This window comes from Salvelinus namaycush, chromosome 15, assembly GCF_016432855.1.
Source record: "Salvelinus namaycush isolate Seneca chromosome 15, SaNama_1.0, whole genome shotgun sequence".
In the NCBI taxonomy this organism is placed as follows: Eukaryota; Metazoa; Chordata; class Actinopteri; order Salmoniformes; family Salmonidae; genus Salvelinus; species Salvelinus namaycush.
The window spans coordinates 5,544,865-5,565,789 of record NC_052321.1 but is presented as its reverse complement, the minus strand read 5'-3'; the positions used below and the strand labels follow the sequence as shown (position 1 = coordinate 5,565,789).

General features: G+C 47.7%; 1 protein-coding gene across 1 annotated transcript; it reads left to right on the top strand.

Moving 5' to 3' along the window:
- Positions 1-588: 588 nt before the first annotated feature.
- On the top strand, positions 589-18,245 carry LOC120059736 (ankyrin repeat and EF-hand domain-containing protein 1-like). Its single transcript, XM_039008791.1, has 12 exons — positions 589-636; positions 1,496-1,744; positions 2,883-3,018; positions 7,069-7,268; positions 7,570-7,719; positions 8,918-9,041; positions 9,767-10,086; positions 10,423-10,937; positions 12,060-12,286; positions 15,464-15,618; positions 16,419-16,553; positions 18,090-18,245. The coding sequence occupies exons 1-12, from the start codon at positions 589-591 to the stop codon at positions 18,243-18,245; spliced, it is 2,415 nt and encodes an 804-aa protein (XP_038864719.1).
- The last annotated feature ends 2,680 nt before the right edge of the window (positions 18,246-20,925 follow it).

The window sequence follows — 20,925 nt, the reverse complement described above, 5'->3', positions numbered from 1 at the left end:
TGGTGGTAGGTGCACTTGATTCAGCAGCCCTAGCGCCGGGAAGGCAAAGTATTTCCTTTTTGAACAATTTCCTGTGTCTGAAGTAGAACTCTGCCTACCCGGCAGGCCCAGAGAGCAAATCAAGTGCACTTATAGGCCTACCGCAGGCCAATCAGATAGCTCAGATCACCATGTCTGCACAGTTTCCTCGAGCCATAGACAGTAAAAAAAAAGCCTCGAACATACAGCAAAGTCAATACTGTGAGATTTCTAAAATGTTAGAACCATAGAGACTCAATGAATACAGCAAAGAGCTGCTGTTTTTTATGAGTGAGTTCATGTTTAAGTTGTTATTCAGCATTGTCAACACTTTGTTCAACACTTTCATGAGCCATAAAATGTGCGTTCTCTCTACTTCCACTCAGGCTACAACCAGCACTGCAGCCACACTGAAGGAGTATAGCAAAGTGTTCTGATAAGATTGTGTTGTTATATTAGTGTCTTGTGTCTTTTTTAATATCAAGGAATATTTCACTTTCTCTGGTTATAGGAGTAACAACATGAATTGGTGCATGAGGCCTTACAGGAGGCATGTGAAGGTCTATAAAGATGCCTTACAGGAGGCATGTGAAGGTCTATAAAGAGGCCTTACAGGAGGTGTGTGAAGGTCTATAAAGAGGCCTTACAGGAGGCATGTGAAGGTCTATAAAGATGCCTTACAGGAGGCATGTGAAGGTCTATAAAGATGCCTTACAGGAGGCATGTGAAGGTCTATAAAGATGCCTTACAGGATGCATGTGAAGGTCTATAAAGAGGCCTTACAGGAGGCATGTGAAGATCTATAAAGAGGCCTTACAGGAGGCACGTGAAGGTCTATAAAGAGGCCTTACAGGAGGCATGTGAAGGTCTATAAAGAGGCCTTACAGGAGGCATGTGAAGGTCTATAAAGAGGCCTTACAGGAGGCATGTGAAGGTCTATAAAGAGGCCTTACAGGAGGCATGTGAAGGTCTATAAAGATGCCTTACGGGAGGCATGTGAAGGTCTATAAAGAGGCCTTACAGGAGGCATGTGAAGGTCTATAAAGATGCCTTACAGGAGGCATGTGAAGGTCTATAAAGATGCCTTACGGGAGGCATTTGAAGGTCTATAAAGAGCCTAAAATGTCCACATATGATTTTCACTGAAATAGTTTGTGGTAAAAATGTAAAAAGCATTTCAAACATCCTTCCTCCCAAAGAAGTTTCAATGTGAGAATTGGCAGAACAATCTGAGATTCCCAAAATATTTTCTGGCTTTTTTCCCGGCGTGGAATCGTCCAGATAAATACAGTAAGCGTTATTAGTAGTATTGGTAGAAAATACAATTTGAGAAAAATCTAATGTAACCCTTGCCTATACCTCCTCCCCTACTCACCCTATATACACCCACTCTCTTCTCCCCTCCTCTCTCGTATCTACACTCACTCTCTTCTTCTCTCCCCTGCCCATCGTCTCTCCATCTCCTCTCCCTCCCCAGGCTGCAACCATGACCCAGAGTGGAGGTGTGAACGTACACAGCGCGGTGGCCGAGGATCGTCTGGAGGTGCTGCAGGTGTACCGTCTGCTGCAGTGCGTACGCGAGGGAGACACGCCCGCGATAGAGAAGATGGTGCGCCTGGGCGTGCCCAACCTCATCAACCTGACAGAGCCCAGCGAGGGAAACGCCGCCATGCACCTGGCCTGCGTGGCCAACGACACCGACATGGTGCGCTTCCTGATCTCACAGGTAGGCCCATTGTCCAGTCTACCAATCATCATTTAGCGCTATCAGGCCCGGTGTCCAGTCTACCAATCATCATTTAGCGCTATCAGGCCCGGTGTCCAGTCTACCAATCATCATTTAGCGTTATCAGGCCCGGTGTCCAGTCTACCAATCATCATTTAGCGCTATCAGGCCCGGTGTCCAGTCTACCAATCATCATTTAGCGTTATCAGGCCCGGTGTCCAGTCTACCAATCATCATTTAGCGTTATCAGGCCCGGTGTCCAGTCTACCAATCATCATTTAGCGTTATCAGGCCCGGTGTCCAGTCTACCAATCATCATTTAGCGTTATCAGGCCCGGTGTCCAGTCTACCAATCATCATTTAGCGTTATCAGGCCCGGTGTCCAGTCTACCAATCATCATTTAGCGTTATCAGGCCCGGTGTCCAGTCTACCAATCATCATTTAGCGTTATCAGGCCCGGTGTCCAGTCTACCAATCATCATTTAGCGTTATCAGGCCCGGTGTCCAGTCTACCAATCATCATTTAGCGCTATCAGGCCCGGTGTCCAGTCTACCAATCATCATTTAGCGCTATCAGGCCCGGTGTCCAGTCTACCAATCATCATTTAGCGCTATCAGGCCCGGTGTCCAGTCTACCAATCATCATTTAGCGCTATCAGGCCCGGTGTCCAGTCTACCAATCATCATTTAGCGCTATCAGGCCCGGTGTCCAGTCTACCAATCATCATTTAGCGTTATCAGGCCCGGTGTCCAGTCTACCAATCATCATTTAGCGTTATCAGGCCCGGTGTCCAGTCTACCAATCATCATTTAGCGTTATCAAAACCGTCGCCTTCATCCTAAACAGGGTTCGCTGTCACTTTAAATCCTGATACTAGTGTAGTTCCCCTATTTGTGATTACAGTACAACATCTACCAAGAGGTCTGGACCTTTGTGCCGTAGGTGGGAGTGCAGCCATACAGTCTCTGGTTCAAGCCCTGCTCTAGCTCATTCCCTGAACCGTTACAGTATCCATCGTCATATTTCCTGCTTGTTCTTTGGGCGGTTTAGACCAGGTTTTACTGTTAAGCACTTTTTCACAAATGTATTTGATAAAACCTTTAGCTCTATTAATGTTCCCCACTGTTTCCTCCCAGGGTGCACACCCTAACGTCCAGGACAAGAAGGGGTGTACGCCCGTCATCCTGGCAGCTCAGCTGGGCCATGACAACATGGTCGCCCTGCTGGCCAAGAATCACGCCAACATGGACGTGGTCGACACCGAGGGAAAAGGTAGGTAGGGAGAGGTTCTCTACCCTGCTCCCAGATCTGTTTGCACTGTCTTGCCGACTCCTATGGTCGTTGTCTGACAGTGACTCCTATGGTCGTTGTCTGTGACAGTGACTCCTATGGTCGTTGTCTGTGACAGTGACTCCTATGGTCGTTGTCTGTGACAGTGACTCCTATGGTCGTTGTCTGTGACAGTGACTCCTATGGTCGTTGTCTGTGATAGTGACTCCTATGGTCAAGCCAGAACAAACAGATGTGGGAGCAGGCTAATGGACGTTGAAAATGATGGGCCAAACATCACCGGAGCCATATACTTTAGAGAGTTGGGCCAACTTTTAGGTTGTAAAATATCGTTCTAATTCTAGACATTCAGTGACATGGCGTTGTTTAAATATTCCCCGTGTCATGTTAATGGACAGCTAACATGGCTGCCATAGAATGTTGTAGTGTCATGTAAATGCATCATAATGCAGAAACCTCAATGTCCCATCTCTCTAAATACATGGCTCTGAACAACACCAACTGTAGAGGAGTTTTGTATCTGTTCTAACCCTTAACCCTAACCACCTAACCACCTAACCTTAACCCCCCAACCCTAACCACCTAACCTTAACCCCCCAACCCTAACCCCCTACCCCCTAACCCTAACCTTAACCCCCCAACCCTAACCCACCTAACCCTAACCACCTAACCTTAACCCCCCAACCCTAACCCCCTACCCCCTAACCCTAACCTTAACCCCCCAACCCTAACCCACCTAACCCTAACCACCTAACCTTAACCCCCCAACCCTAACCCCCTAACCCCCTACCCCCTAACCCTAACCTTAACCCCCCAACCCTAACCCACCTAACCCTAACCACCTAACCTTAACCCCCCAACCCTAACCCACCTAACCCTAACCACCTAACCTTAACCCCCCAACCCTAACCTTAACCCCCCAACCCTAACCACCTAACCTTAACCCCCCAACCCTAACCACCTAACCTTAACCCCCCAACCCTAACCACCTAACCACCTAACCTTAACCCCCCAACCCTAACCACCTACCCCCTAACCACCTAACCTTAACCCCCCAACCCTAACCCCCAACCCTAACCACCTAACCACCTAACCTTAACCCTCCAACCCTAACCACCTAACCTTAACCCCCCAACCCTAACCACCTAACCTTAACCCCCCCAACCCTAACCGCCTAACCTTAACCCCCCCAACCCTAACCACCTAACCTTAACCCCCCCAACCCTAACCACCTTACCCTAACCACCTAACCTTAACCCCTCAACCCTAACCACATAACCTTAACCCCCCAACCCTAACCACCTACCCCTAACCACCTAACCTTAACCCCCCAACCCCTAACCACCTACCCCTAACCACCTAACCTTAACCCCCCAACCCTAACCACCTAACCTTAACCCCCCCAACCCTAACCACCTTACCCTAACCACCTAACCTTAACCCCTCAACCCTAACCACCTAACCTTAACCCCCCAACCCTAACCACCTAACCCTAACCACCTAACCTTAACCCCCCAACCCTAACCCCCTACCCCCTAACCCTAACCTTAACCCCCCAACCCTAACCACCTACCCCTAACCACCTAACCTTAACCCCCCAACCCTAACCACCTAACCCTAACCACCTAACAATAACCCCCCAACCCTAACCCCCTACCCCCTAACCCTAACCTTAACCCCCCAACCCTAACCACCTACCCCTAACCACCTAACCTTAACCCCCCAACCCTAACCACCTAACCTTAACCCCCCAACCCTAACCCCCTAACCACCTAACCTTAACCCCCTAACCTTAACCCCCCAACCCTAACCCCCTACCCCCTAACCCTAACCTTAACCCCCCAACCCTAACCACCTACCCCTAACCACCTAACCTTAACCCCCCAACCCTAACCACCTAACCTTAACCCCCCAACCCTAACCCCCTAACCACCTAACCTTAACCCCCCAACCCTAACCACCTAACCTTAACCCCCCAACCCTAACCCCCCAACCCTAACCACCTAACCCTAACCACCTAACCTTAACCCCCCCAACCCTAACCACCTAACCCTAACCCACCTAACCCTAACCACCTAACCTTAACCCCCCAACCCTAACCCCCCAACCCTAACCCACCTAACCCTAACCCCCTACCCCCTAACCCACCCACATAACCTTAACCCCCCAACCCTAACCACCTAACCCTAACCACCTAACCTTAACCCCCCAACCCTAACCACCTAACCCTAACCACCTAACCTTAACCCCCCAACCCTAACCACATAACCTTAACCCCCCAACCCTAACCACCTAACCACCTAACCCTAACCCCCCAACCCTAACCACCTAACCTTAACCCCCCAACCCTAACCCACCTAACCCTAACCACCTAACCCTAACCACCTAACCTTAACCCCCCAACCCTAACCCACCTAACCCTAACCACCTAACCCTAACCACCTAACCCTAACCCCTAACCCTAACCACCTAACCACCTAACCTTAACCCCCCAACCCTAACCCACCTAACCCTAACCCTAACCCTAACCTTAACCCCCCAACCCCTAACCACCTAACCTTAACCCCCCAACCCTAACCCACCTAACCCTAACCACCTAACCTTAACCCCCCAACCCTAGCCACCTAACCCTAACCACCTAAACTTAACCCCCCAACCCTAACCACCTAACCTTAACCCCCCAACCCTAACCCACCTAACCCTAACCACCTAACCACCTAACCTTAACCCCCCAACCCTAACCCACCTAACCCGAACCCTAACCTTAACCCCCCAACCCCTAACCACCTACCCCTAACCACCTAACCCTAACCACCTAACCACCTAACCTTAACCCCCCAACCCTAACCACCTAACCTTAACCCCCCCAGCCCTAACCACCTTACCCTAACCACCTAACCTTAACCCCTCAACCCTAACCACCTAACCTTAACCCCCCAACCCTAACCACCTTACCCTAACCACCTAACCTTAACCCCCAACCCTAACCGCCTAACCTTAACCCCCCAACCCTAACCACCTAACCTTAACCCCTCAACCCTAACCACCTAACCTTAACCCCCCAACCCTAACCACCTTACCCTAACCACCTAACCTTAACCCCTCAACCCTAACCACCTAACCTTAACCCCCCAACCCTAACCACCTTACCCTAACCACCTAACCTTAACCCCCAACCCTAACCGCCTAACCTTAACCCCCCAACCCTAACCACCTAACCTTAATCCCCCAACCCTAACCACCTAACCTTAACCCCCCAACCCTAACCACCTAACCTTAACCCCCAACCCTAACCGCCTAACCTTAACCCCCCAACCCTAACCACCTAACCTTAACCCCCCAACCCTAACCACCTAACCTTAACCACCTAACCCTAACCACCTAACCTTAACCCCCCAACCCTAACCACCTAACCTTAACCCCCCAACCCTAACCACCTACCCCCTAACCACCTAACCTTAACCCCCCAACCCTAACCGCCTAACCTTAACCACCTAACCTTAACCCCCCAACCCTAACCACCTAACCTTAACCCCCCAACCCTAACCCACCTAACCCTAACCACCTAACCTTAACCCCCCAACCCTAACCACCTACCCCCTAACCACCTAACCTTAACCCCCCAACCTTAACCACCTAACCTTAACCCCCCAACCCCAACCCTAACCCCCCAACCCTAACCACCTAACCTTAACCCCCCAACCCCTAACCACCTAACCCTAACCACCTAACCTTAACCCCCCAACCCTAACCACCTACCCCTAACCACCTAACTTTAACCCCCCAACCCTAACCACCTAACCTTAACCCCCCAACCCTAACCACCTAACTTTAACCCCCCAACCCTAACCACCTACCCCTAACCGCCTAACCCTAACCCCCCACCCCTAACCACCTAACCTTAACCCCCCAACCCTAACCACCTAACCTTAACCCCCTAACCTTAACCCCCCAACCCTAACCACCTAACCCTAACCACCTACCCCCTAACCCTAACCTCTTAACCCTAACAGACAAGACGTTTCTCTCCAGGCACACTGTTCTACTGCATCTCTCCCACCAAGCGTCACATGCGCTGCCTGCAGGTGGCGCTCAACAGCAAGGCCAACGTCAACAACGTGTCCACAGCCGGGACGCCCGTCTTTCTGCTGGCCTGCGAGCGCGCCCACGACTGTGAGAACATGTGCATCAGCATCCTGGAGAGAGGGGCTGACCCCAACGCCACCAACGAGGTAATCACAAGACAACCTTGCCGAAAAGGACGCAGTTGGCTATGACATCATCAGACATCAAATCACATGTTATTTATGTGATTTGTGCCGAATACTCTGTAAATGAGGCGTTTGGTCTTGATAAAATGAAGAGTTTGCTTTCTGTACTTTACTTCAATCCTTTCTTGTATGATTTCAAATAGTGACAACCGAGATCTCCGCTCTCTTCCTACTACTCCGCCCTTCATTGCCTTCATCTCCTTTACTTTGTCATTAGCGTATTAACGTTAGCCTGTTGCTGGCTCTCCTGTTCCCCCTCCAGGCGTCTGGTCGTTCGGCCCTGATGGAGGCAGCCAGGGCGGGAGCTGTAGAACTGGTCAGGGCCATTCTCCAGAAAGGGGGAAACCCCAACGCTGTGGACAAGAAGAGGAGAAACGCTGCCCACCTCGCTGCAGAGGGGGGCTTCTTTGAGGTACTACAGAGCTGCTGGTTAACAAAAGGATACCTTAGTAATCAGGTTTAAAACCAGGTTCTTCAACATACAGTGCATTCGGAAAGTATTCAGACCCCTTGTTACGTTAGAGCCTTATTCTAAAATGGATTACATCGTTTTTCCTCCCTCGTCAATCTACACACAATACCCCATAATGACAAAGCAAAAATGTTTTGGGAATTTGTTGCAAATTTAATTTAAAATAAAAAAAACTGAAATACCACATTTACATAAGTTTTCAGACCCTTTACTCAGTACTCTGTTGACGCACCTTTGGCAGCGATTACAGCCTTGACTCTTCTTGGCATTGACGCTACAAGCTTAGCACACCTGTATTTGGGGAGTTTCTCCCATTCTTCTCTGTAGATCCTCTCAAGCTCTGTCAGGTTGGATGGGGAGTGTCCCTGCACAGCTATTTTCAGGTCTCTCCAGAGATATTAGATCGGATTCAAGTCTAGGCTCTGGCTGGGCCACTCAAGGACCTTCAGAGACTTGTCCCGAAGCTACTCCTGCGTGTGCTTAGGGTCATTGTTCTGTTGGAAGGTGAACCTTCGCCCCAGTCTGAGGTCCTGAGCAGGTTTTCATCAAGGATCTCTCTGTACTTTGCTCCGTTCATCTTTCCCTCGATGCTGACTAGTCTCCCAGTCCCTGCCGCTGAAAACCATCCCCACAGCATGATGCTGCCACCACCATGCTTCACCGTAGGGATGGTGCCAAGTTTTCTCCAGACATGACGCTTGGCATTCAGGCCAAAGAGTTCAATCTTGGTTTCATCAGACCAGAGAATCTTGTTTCTCATGGTCTGAGAGTTCTTTAGGTGCCTTTTTATGATTTAAAAAAATAATAATTTGGTTACTACATAATTCTATATGTGTTATTTAATAGTTTTAATGTGTTCACTATTATTCTACAATGTAGAAAATAGTAAAAATAAAGAAAAACCCTTGAATGAGTAGGTTTGTCCAAACTTTTGACTGGTACTGTATACAAAAATGAATGCTATATAGGAATATATATGTTTTTAAGTTATTCAAGTGTAAATTACCAACGTTAGCATACATTGCCATAGATTAACTGTTAATTACCGTAACTTTGGTAAATTACTGCTAGCTTTGCAACCCTAAAAATAAATCAAATCAAATTTATAGATTAGGTCTAATTCTCTTTTCCCTTCCAGGTGATAGTCGTGCTGTCTGCTTACTCTGCAGACTTGAGTGTGACTGCCATGGACGGGAACACCCCCTTGCACTTGGCTGCAGCTGGAGGCTTCACTGAGTGCTGCAGGTTCCTGGCTCAGAGAGGTGGGGAACCTGATTGACTGGGCAGAGAGCCCACTGGTTGTGCAGGCTTTGGTTCCAGCCCAGCACTGCTAGCACATTGAATTCAATAAATCAGTCAACTGCTCATGAAGACATTGATTGGCAGAATCGGGTGTTTTAGTGATGGGACGGAACAAAAAGCCTGCACACCCTGTATCTCTCTAGGACCACGGGTGTTGACCTCCGATGTTGACCTCTCTTTCATCCACAGAAGATTAGAAAGTCTAACCCCAGCACCATATATACTGTAGCTAAATCTAATCAACTCTAACCCCAGTACCATATATACTGTAGCTTAAGCTAATCAACTCTAACCCCAGCACCATATATACTGTAGCTAAAGCTAATCAACTCTAACCCCAGTACCATATATACTGTAGCTTAAGCTAATCAACTCTAACCCCAGTACCATATATACTGTAGCTAAAGCTAAGCAACTCTAACCCCAGCACCATATATACTGTAGCTAAAGCTAATCAACTCTAACCCCAGTACCATATATACTGTAGCTAAAGCTAATCAACTCTAACCCCAGTACCACATATACTGTAGCTAAAGCTAATCAACTCTAACCCCAGCACCATATATACTGTAGCTAAAGCTAAGCAACTCTAACCCCAGGGCCACATATACTGTAGCTAAAGCCAGCCAACTCTTACCTGTAGATTACATCTTAAAATTCAATATGCCTCCTGTGTCAACCCCAGGCTGCAACGCCAAGCTGAAGAACACCGAGGGTTTGATCCCCAGTCAGATTGCCAAGAACAACAACCAGAAGCCAGCCATGAAGGAGCTGAAGAAGGCAGAGCGTCTGGAGGTGAAGTTCTCCAAACCGGGCGCCGTCAATCCCAATGAGTTGTGGGCGCTCACGCTGCACGACTGGTCCTGCGAGCACGAGGCGTCGCTTCGCACCGCCATGGAGATCGCTGAGGAGGCTGTGGGTCCCGTAGAGACTGTTACCCGGGAGACGTTTGTGGCGGTGCTGCAGGATCACCGGGCCCCAGTGGATGACGAGAACCTCCAGAAGGTCATTCTAGAACTGATAGTCATTCTGGAATGTATAGAGCTGATGTTTAACTGTATGTGTTTGATATCTGATCTGTGGGACGTTGGGTTGTGTTCTTGTTTATGGCTTTATTGGACAACCCTCATGGGCAATGCAGTACATTTTCGACACAGTAACTCTGGTCTACAGTAGTTCATTAGAAAGGCGAATAGGGTGTCATTTGAGAAGCAGACTTTTTAGTATAGTGTTTTACATTGTGCTCTTATTCTGCTGTATGTCCTGAACTATAGCCCCATGGGTGCCAGAAGAAAAACACTTCATGAATTAAAATGAATTGTTGTGATTATTTCTATCCAGGTGATTCTGGAGCACGACAAGAAGCGCGAGGGACTGATCAACGTAACTGATTTCTTCAAAGGGGTGCGCTACCTCCAAAAAGCCTTTACCCTTCCCTCCTATGAGCCCAAGAAGAAGAAAGCCGGGAAAGGGGGGAAGGGGAAAAAGAAAGGTAAGTTCGTCCTCCCCATGCCCATTTGCATTGTCCCTCCGGAGCTCATCTTCCGACGCGAGGATGGCGGGCCGCCACACTTCATGGTGGAGAGCTACCAGCAGTTCACCGACACCAAGCGGTTCGACCGCGACCACCCGCCGGGCCACCCCATCGAAGACGACTCGGCGTGGTACGTGGACGAGCCGGAGAAAATCTACATCAACATCAACTACTGTGTGAAGACGGGGGACCTGGAGTCTCTGAGCCTGGCCTTCAGTCAGGGGGTCCCTGTGGATGTGAAGGACTGCTACTATAAGACTCCCCTGATGACCGCCTGCGGGAGCGGGAACTACGAGGTGGCCAAGTTCCTCATCAGCCTGGGGTAAGCAATGAGCGTTATACCAGGGTTGTGGTCAATTCAATTTCAATTCCAGTCAATTCAGAAAGTTAACCAAATACCAATTCCAAATGTCACTAATTGAAAAGCATGAAAAAAATATTGGGGAATTGCAATTTGAATTGAAAATGGAATTGACCTCAATCCTGGTGAGCAATGAGCATTATACAGCCCTGTAGTATTGCTGTTCCTCATTCTCAGTGCTGATGCTGGTTTATTCAGTAGTGATCAGGTCTCAGTGCTGATGCTGGTTTATTCAGTAGTGATCAGGTCTCAGTGCTGATGCTGGTTTATTCAGTAGTGATCAGGTCTCAGTGCTGATGCTGGTTTATTCAGTAGTGATCAGGTCTCGGTGCTGATGCTGGTTTATTCAGTAGTGATCAGGTCTCAGTGCTGATGCTGGTTTATTCAGTAGTGATCCGGTCTCCGTGCTGATGCTGGTTTATTCAGTAGTGATCAGGTCTCAGTGCTGATGCTGGTTTATTCAGTAGTGATCAGGTCTCAGTGCTGATGCTGGTTTATTCAGTAGTGATCAGGTCTCAGTGCTGATGCTGGTTTATTCAGTAGTGATCAGGTCTCAGTGCTGATGCTGGTTTATTCAGTAGTGATCAGGTCTCAGTGCTGATGCTGGTTTATTCAGTAGTGATCAGGTCTCGTTGCTGATGCTGGTTTATTCAGTAGTGATCAGGTCTCAGTGCGGATGCTGGTTTATTCAGTAGTGATCAGGTCTCAGTGCTGATGCTGGTTTATTCAGTAGTGACCAGGTCTCAGTGCTGATGCTGGTTTATTCAGTAGTGATCAGGTCTCAGTGCTGATGCTGGTTTATTCAGTAGTGATCAGGTCTCAGTGCTGATGCTGGTTAATTCAGTAGTGATCAGGTCTCCGTGCTGATGCTGGTTTATTCAGTAGTGACCAGGTTTTTTATTGATCATTAGTCAATGAGCCAGCTCTGGACCACAAGGGGCTTTCACTAATCAAGTCTATTGATTCCTTATTTTGAGTGAATCTTATTCGATACCTGCCGATACATCTTACTGCTTTGGCGGGTGGTTAATAGGTCAGTGATCAGGTTATTGGCCATTAATCAGGTGTATGGATCTGCTACAGTGCTGATGTGACCGCGTGCGACCAGTTCAGTTGGACACCGCTGCACCACGCCTCCCATGCAGGCCAGGTGGACATCGTGGACCTCCTGGTGCATTCTGGGTCAGTGGTGGACGCCGTGGCCATGAATGGGGCCACGCCCCTCATGAGGGCCATCGAGAGCTGCAGACCGTGCTGTGTGGACTACCTCATCAAGGCCGGGGCCCAGGTGCAGGCAGAGAACAAGAAAGGTACTACTACTCATACTCTGTACACAAAAAAAAAACGGATGACTCTTTTAAACGCTCGGTAAGACTGGTAGTCAAAAGGTAGTAGACAAAACATTAAGAACATCTGCTCTTTCCATGACATAGACTGACCAGGTGAATCCAGGTGAAAGCTATGATCCCTTATTGATGTCACTTGTTAAATCCTCTTCAATCAGTGTAGATGAAGGGGAGGAGACGGGTTAAAGAAGGATTTTAATAGCCCTTTTGAGACCACGGAGACATGGATTGTGTATATGTGCCATTCAGAGGGTGAATGGGCAAGACAAAATATTTAAGTGCCTTTGAACGGGGTATGGTAGTAGGTGCCAGGCACACCGGTTTGAGTGTGTCAAGAACTGCAACGCTGCTGGGTTTTTCATGATCAACAGTTTCCTGTTTGCATCAAGAATGGTCCAGCACCCAAAGGACATCCAGCCAATTTGACATAACTGTGGGAATCATTGGAGTCAACATGGACCAGCATCCATGTGGAACGCTTTTGACACCTTGTAGTCCATGTCCCGACGAATTGAGGCTGTTCTGATGGCAAAAGGGGGGTGCAACTCAATATTCGAAAGGTGTTCCTAATGTTTTGTACACTCAGTGTATCGGGAATAGGGTGCCATGTTCATGTTATCAATAGTCCAGCAGATGTCCCTGTTTCCCTTGATGTGATGTATTCCTCCAACCCCCTCCTCCCCCCACCCCCCTCCAGCCCTTCCACCTCCCCCCCACCCCCTCCAGCCCTTCCAACCCTCTCCACCCCTTCCACCTCCTCCCCCCCAACCTCCTCCAGCCCAGCTCACAGTCACAGTCTCTGGCTCCTCACTCATGCGTGAAATTAAAATGTGATACGATAACAGGTCTATCATCCCCAAATCCCTATAGCAACTGTGGACAGGTGGAAAGTTGCAGAGTAGAGGACTACTGTTATGTATGAAAGGTGCAGGGTAGAGGACTACTGTTATGTATGAAAGGTGCAGAGTAGAGGACTACTGTTATGTATGAAAGGTGCAGGGTAGAGGACTACTGTTATGTATGAAAGGTGCAGGGTAGAGGACTACTGTTATGTATGAAAGGTGCAGAGTAGAGGACTACTGTTATGTATGAAAGGTGCAGGGTAGAGGACTACTGTTATGTATGAAAGGTGCAGGGTAGAGAACGACTGTTATGTATGAAAGGTGCAGGGTAGAGGACTACTGTTATGTATGAAAGGTGCAGGGTAGAGGACTACTGTTATGTATGAAAGGTGCAGGGTAGAGGACTACTGTTATGTATGAAAGGTGCAGGGTAGAGGACTACTGTTATGTATGAAAGGTGCAGAGTAGAGGACTACTGTTATGTATGAAAGGTGCAGGGTAGAGGACTACTGTTATGTATGAAAGGTGCAGGGTAGAGAACGACTGTTATGTATGAAAGGTGCAGGGTAGAGGACTACTGTTATGTATGAAAGGTGCAGGGTAGAGGACTACTGTTATGTATGAAAGGTGCAGGGTAGAGGACTACTGTTATGTATGAAAGGTGCAGGGTAGAGGACTACTGTTATGTATGAAAGGTGCAGAGTAGAGGACTACTGTTATGTATGAAAGGTGCAGGGTAGATGACTACTGTTATGTATGCTATTTCTTGTCCACATTTAGATTTCCAAATATTACCTCCATGTGTATCTGTGTATCACTGGATTAGCTTTTAATATACATTACCGTTCAAAAGTTTGGGGTCACTTAGAAATGTCCTTGTTTTTGAAAGAAAAACACTTTTTTGTCCATTAAAATAACATCAAATTGATCAGAAATACAGTGTAGACATTGTTAATGTTGTAAATGACTATTGTAGCTGGAAAAGGCAGATTTTTTAATGGAATATCTACATAGACATACAGAGGCCCATTATCAGCAACCATCACTCCTGTGTTCCAATGGCACGTTGTGTTAGCTAATCCAAGTGTATCATTTTAAAAGGCCAATTGATCATTAGGAAACTACTTTGCAATTATGTTAGCACAGCTGAAAACTGTTCTGATATAAAGAAGCAATAAAACTGGCCTTTAGACTAGTTGAGTATGTGAAGCATCAGCATTTGTGGGTTCGATTACAGGCTCAAAATGACCAGAAACAAAAAGGACTTTCTTCTGAAACTTGTCAGTCTATTCTTATTCTGAGAAATGAAGGCTACTCCATGCGAGAAATTGCCAAGAAACTGTGTACTACGCTGTGTACTACTCCCTTCACAGAACAGTGCAAAATGGCTCTAACCAGATTATCCTTTGCCAAGATTATCCATCCACCTGATAGGTGTGGCATATCAATAAACTAATTAAACAGCATGATCATTACACAGGTGCACCTTGTGCTGGGGACAATAAAAGGCTGCTCTAAAATGTGCAGTTTTGTCACCCAACACAATGACTGAGCGTGCAATTGGCATGCTGACTGCAGGAATGTCCACCAGAGCTGTTTCCAGTGAATGGAATGTTCATTTCTCTACCATAAGCCACCTCCAACATTATTTTAAAGAATTTGGCAGTACGTCCAACCGGACTCACAGCCTCAGACCACGTGTAACCACGCCAGCCAAGGACCTCCACATCTGGCTTCTTTACCTGCGGGATCGTCTGAGACCAGCCACCTGGACAGCTGATGAAACTGAGGAGTATTTCTGTCTGTAAAAAGGCCCTTTTCTGGAGAAAAACTCAGTCTGATTGGCTGGGCCAGGCTCTCAAGTGGGTGGGCCTATGCCCGCCCAGGCTCACCCATGGCTGTGCCCCTGCCCAGTCATGTGAAATCAATAGATTAGGGCCTAATGAATGTATTTCAATTGACTGTTTTCCTTATATATATTCCTTAACTGTAACTTTGCAAAATCTTAGAAATTGTTGCATGTTACATTCATATTTTTGTTCAGTATAATAATATAGGCCATTTAGCCAATGCTTTTATCATAATTGACTTCGTCATGTGGGAATAAACATTTTTTTTACGCACGGGTGGTCCCGGGAATTGAACTCACTGTCCTGGCGTTGCAAGCGCCACTCTCTGTCAAATGAGCTACGTAAGACCACTGTGTACCTACAGTATGTATAACAGCTTTAGCTATTGTTATGTACAGAATATAGGTACAGAATATGGTTCCAATTAAAACGCTATGGTCTCATTTCAGAGCAGAATTGCCTGGACATTGCCAGAGCATATGGAGACATCAGGATAACTGATCTGATCCAGGCTAAGTTTGACAGCCTCCCCAAGTTCAAGGAGGGGAAGGGGAAGGGAGCAGGCAAACCTGCGGCCAAGCCAGCCAGTCTAGCTGCTCCTAAGGTAAATAACTACCTGCTTGTGGGATTACGTTATTTCCTTATTATGGTTAGAAACGTACACATACTGCAGACTAGTTTTATGTGTCTTGTAAATACACTGAGTGGACAAAACATTAAAAACATCTGCTCTTTCAATGACATAGACTGACCAGGTGAAAGCTATGATCCCTTATTGATGTCACTTGTTAAATCCACTTCAGTCAGTGTAGATGAAGGGGAGGAGACAGGTTCAAGCAGGATTTTTGAGCCTTGACACAATTGAGACATGGATTGTGTATATGTGCCATTCAGAGGGTGAATGGGCAAGACAAGAGATTTAAGTGCTTTCGAATGAGGTACGGTAGTAGGTGCCAGGTGCACCGGTTTGAGTGTGTCAAGAACTGCAACGCTGCTGGGTTTTTCATGCTCAGCAGTTTCCCCGTGTGTATCAATAATGGTCCAGCACCCAAAGGACATCCAGGCAACTGGACACAACTGTGGGGAAAGATTGGAGTCAACATGGACCAGCATCCCTGTGGAACGCTTTTAGACATCTTGTGGAGTCCATACCCCCGATGACTTGAGGCTGTTCTGAGGAAAGGGAGGGGGGGCGGATTGCATGCAACTCAATATTAGGATGATGTTCCTTATGTTTGGTATACTCAGTGTCTTTTTTTAAATGTATGACATATGCTTCAATATGTATGTTATTAATGATGTGTAGTGTTTGATTTGATGTGTGGATCTGCCTGTGCACGTGTGTCTTTGTGTGTAACGTTTGTGTGTGTGTATGCGTGTGTCCGTCTATCCGTCTCCATCCAGTCTGACTCTGTGTCGGCGACCTCCTCTGAGACGGCGGTGAGGAAGGTTTCTCTGAAGGACAACATCATCTTCCTCAACACCCAGATCACCAGCGGAGCCACCAACCGACTCGACATCAGCTTTGTGCCAAAAACAGTAGGTTCCCACTTCTCCGCTTCCTCCGTGACAGAAGGCACCTGATCCAGCCAATGACCTCATCCTCTGATTAGCCTGTTGTTTTGTTCTCAACTTGTTAGGTGGCTATTACATAACGTCAATTTCTTTCTCCCTCCTCACCATTGTCTCACTCTGCTGCCCCTCCTCCCCATTGTCTCGCTCTGCTGCCCCTCCTCCCCATTGTCTCGCTCTGCTGTCCCTCCCCCCCTCTTTGTCTCGCTCTGCTGTCCCTCCCCCCCTCTTTGTTTCGCTCTGCTGTCCCTCCCCCCCTCTTTGTTTCGCTCTGCTGTCCCTCCCCCCCCTCTTTGTTTCGCTCTGCTCTCCCTCTCCCCCCTCTTTGTTTCGCTCTGCTGTCCCTCTCCCCCTCTTTGTTTCGCTCTGCTGTCCCTCCCCCCTCTTTGTCTTGCTCTGCTGTCCCTCTCCCCCTCTTTGTCTCGCTCTGCTGTCCCTCTCCCCCCTTCTTTGTCTCGCTCTGCTGTCCCTCTCCCCCCTTCTTTGTCTCGCTCTGCTGTCCCTCTCCCCCCCTCTTTGTTTCGCTCTGCTGTCCCTCTCCCCCTCTTTGACTTGCCTTGCTGTCCCTCTCCCCCTCTTTGTCTCGCTCTGCTGTCCCTCTCCCCCTCTTTGTCTCGCTCTGCTGTCCCTCCCCCCTCTTTGTCTCGCTCTGCTGTCCCTCTCCCCCTCTTTGTCTCGCTCTGCTGTCCCTCTCCCCCCTTCTTTGTCTCGCTCTGCTGTCCCTCTCCCCCCTTCTTTGTCTCACTCTGCTGTTCCTCTCCTCCCTCTTTGTCTCGCTCTGCTGCCCCTCTCCCCCCTTTATCTCGCTCTGCTGCCCCTCTCCCCCTCTTTGACTCGCTCTCCTGCCCCCCCCCCCCCCCCCCCCCCAACGTTGTCTCGCTCTGCTGTCCCTCTCCCCCCCTCTTTGTCTCGCTCTGCTGTCCCTCCCCCCCTCTTTGTCTCGCTCTGCTGCCCCTCTCCCCCCTCTTTGTCTCGCTCTGCTGTCCCTCCCCCCCTCTTTGTTTCGCTCTGCTGTCCCTCTCCCCCTCTTTGTTTCGCTCTGCTGTCCCTCTCCCCCCCCGTTGTCTCGCTCTGCTGTCCCTCTCCCCCCTTCTTTGTCTCACTCTGCTGTCCCTCTCCCACCCTCCCTTCTTTGTCTCGCTCTGCTGCCCCTCCCCCACACTTTGTCTCGCTCTGCTGCCCCTCCCCCCTATTTGGCTCGCTCTGCTGCCCCTCCCCCCTCTTTGGCTCGCTCTGCTGCCCCTCCCCCCTCTTTGGCTCGCTCTTCTGCCCCTCCCCCCTCTTTGGCTCGCTCTGCTGCCCCTCCCCCCTCTTTGGCTCGCTCTGCTGCCCCTCCCCCCTCTTTGGCTCGCTCTGCTGCCCCTCCCACCCCCTCTCCCTTTTTTCTCACTCTAACATCTCTTTTCTCTGTCTCTCTTTTTGTCTCCTGATCTTTCCTCTCTTTCTCCCCTTCTCTAATTCTCTCTCTCTCGCTCTCTCTTTCCCTCCTCTCCACCTTGTCAGGTGTGGGGTAAGCAGCTGACCAGCAGCCAGCTGATTGAGAGGAAGGAGGAGAGGAGGGACCGTCTGTCCTACGAGGTGGACTTTGAGGACTTCATGATGCCTTTCAACCAGAACATCAGGCAGAAGGCCCAGGAACTGGGAGGCCTCGACAACTGACACAGACAGAGGCAGTGTCCCAAATGGAACCCTTTTCCTATTATATAGTGCACTACATTTGACCAGGGCCCATAGGGCACAAACATAGTGCAGTAAATGGGGAATAGGGTGCCATTTCAGATGCACACAAAAAGAGACAAAAATAAACCATATGTCCAGTCAGTTTTGATTCAACTAGCAGTTTTTGTAATGCCAGCATGCTATCATATTGTTACTGATGTAACGGATGTGAAATGGCTAGCTAGTTAGCGGTGGTGCGAGCTAGCAGCCTTTCAGTCGGTTACGTCACTTGCTCTGAGACCTTGAAGTAGTGGTTCCCCTTGCACTGCAAGGGCCGCGGCTTTTGTGGAGCGATGGGTAACGACGCTTCGTGGGTGACTGTTGTTGATGTGTGCAGAGGGTCCCTGGTTCGCGCCCGGGTCGGGGCGAGGGGACGGACTAAAGTTATACTGTTACACTGACATACAGGTCACATATGCCATATTGTAGCATTGTAACATAACGATAGACACCATAGTTCTCAGTACATCACATGAGGTTGGTGGCACCTTCATTGGGGAGAACGGGCTTGTGGTAATGACTGGAGCGGAATCAAGTGGAATGGGATCAAATACATCAAAACACGTGGTTTCATTCTAGACATTATTATGAGCCGTCCTCCCCTCAGCAGCCTCCTGTGCTCTACATGTTTTAATAAAAGTGAATAGTAGTTGATAGGAGTTGATAGTATAGGAGTTGATAGGAATTGATAGTATAGGAGTTAATAGTATAGAAGTTGACAGGAGTTAATAGTATAGTAGTTTATAGGAGTTGATAGTATAGGAGTTGATAGTAGCTAATAGTATAGTATAATAGTTAATAGTATAGGAGTTGATAGTATAGTAGTTGATATAAGTTAATAGTATAGTAGTTTATAGGAGTTGATAGTATAGGAGTTAATAGTATGGGATTTGACAGGAGTTAATAGTATAGTAGTTGATAGGAGTTGATAGTATAGTAGTTTATAGGAGTTAATAGTATAGTAGTTGATAGGAGTTTATAGGAGTTAATAGTATAGGAGTTGACAGGAGTAGATAGTATAGGAGTTAATAGGAGTAGATAGTATAGGAGTTGATAGGAGTTAATAGTATAGTAGTTGATAGGAGTTAATAGTATAGTAGTTGATAGGAGTTGATAGTATAGTAGTTGATAGGAGTTAATAGTATAGTAGTTTATAGGAGTTGATAATATAGGAGTTAATAGTATAGGAGTTGACAGGAGTTAATAGTATAGGAGTTGATAGGAGTTGATAGTATAGTAGTTTATAGGAGTTAATAGTATAGTAGTTGATAGTAGTTTATAGGAGTTAATAGTATAGTAGTTTATAGGAGTTAATAGTATAGTAGTTTATAGGAGTTAATAGTATAGTAGTTTATAGGAGTTGATAGTATAGGAGTTGATAGGAGTTGATAGTAGCTAATAGTATAGTAGTTGATAGGAGTTGATAGTAGCTAATAGTATAGGAGTTGATAGTATAGTAGTTGAGATAAGTTAATAGTATAGTAGTTGATATTAGTTGATAGGAGTTAATAGTATAGGAGTTGATAGGAGTTAGTGGTATAGGAGTTAATAGGAGTTTATAGGAGTTAATAGGAGTTGATAGGAGTTGATAGCTGTTTTATTGAGATATCCTGCAGATGAAAGCAAGAGGGTTTAATCTTTCCTATTCCTTTACAACCCCTTCGTTATTGCATTCAGGTCACAGTAATTATGTGTGTATACCCGACACTGTAAATGTCCATCGTTTGTTTACATAGTAAACAGAAAGACTAACAAGCTAAATTAACACATCTCCAGGCCCGGGGTTCATTGGCAACATATCTACTTCCTCACCCCACCCTCATGTGCTTATACAACCTGTCCTCTCGCTGTGAGCACCACCTGTCATACACACACACACACACACATACACACACACCCTCCTTCCAGTATCCCTCTCTCTCTCCAAGCCGGTAGTCTGTGCTTCAGTCTTTCACTAGCCTGCTGATGGGGAAGAGAGAACTACAGTAGCCTTTGTTGTCACCCATCCTGTGTTTTCGGTATGTGCTGATGAAGGAGAGGAGACCTGGGACAGTATGTGTCAAGCCCCATGGGTCCTGGTCCAAAGTAGTGCACTATATATGGAATAGGGTGCGATTTGGGACACAAATGAAATGGCAGTGCCACCAAGAAGGCAGAGAAAACAATGGGAGCCAACTCTTCTCAGCGTGTGAAAGGGCACTGTTAGTAGGTAGACTACTCTTCCCATTGGAGCCTAATGTTGAGCTGGTTTGCTGTGAAACAACATGATGTGTACACGGTTTGTACCTCTGGAGTCATTGTGTTGAATGGGTTCAAACCAGTAAAGGGATCTGAGAGAAAGAAAGAGAGAAGAGAGAGAGAACGAGAGAGAAGGGTAGAGTGAAACATGCTGTTGAGGTGATAGACATGACTCTCAGATGGAGGGAGAGATACGGAGGGATGGAACGTGGGAGGGTGAGAAAGATGGGGGATGGATTTGAGGGTGAGACATTAAGGGAGGAGATATTCATGGGCAGGGAGATGGTTGGAGGGCTGAGAGAGAGAGAGAACTAGGATGAGGGTGCACTCTTAGAAAAACGGGTTATCCGGCTGTCCCCATAGGAGAACCCTTTTTGGTTCC

Coding starts and splice junctions, on each gene's coding strand:
- LOC120059736 (XM_039008791.1), top strand. CDS start 589: ATGCCTTACAGGAGGCATGTGAAGGTCTATAAAGAGGCCTTACAGGAG. Junction 637..1,495: donor ATAAAGAGGCCTTACAGGAG/GTGTGTGAAGGT, acceptor CTCCCTCCCCAG/GCTGCAACCATGACCCAGAG. Junction 3,019..7,068: donor GGTCGACACCGAGGGAAAAG/GTAGGTAGGGAG, acceptor GTTTCTCTCCAG/GCACACTGTTCTACTGCATC.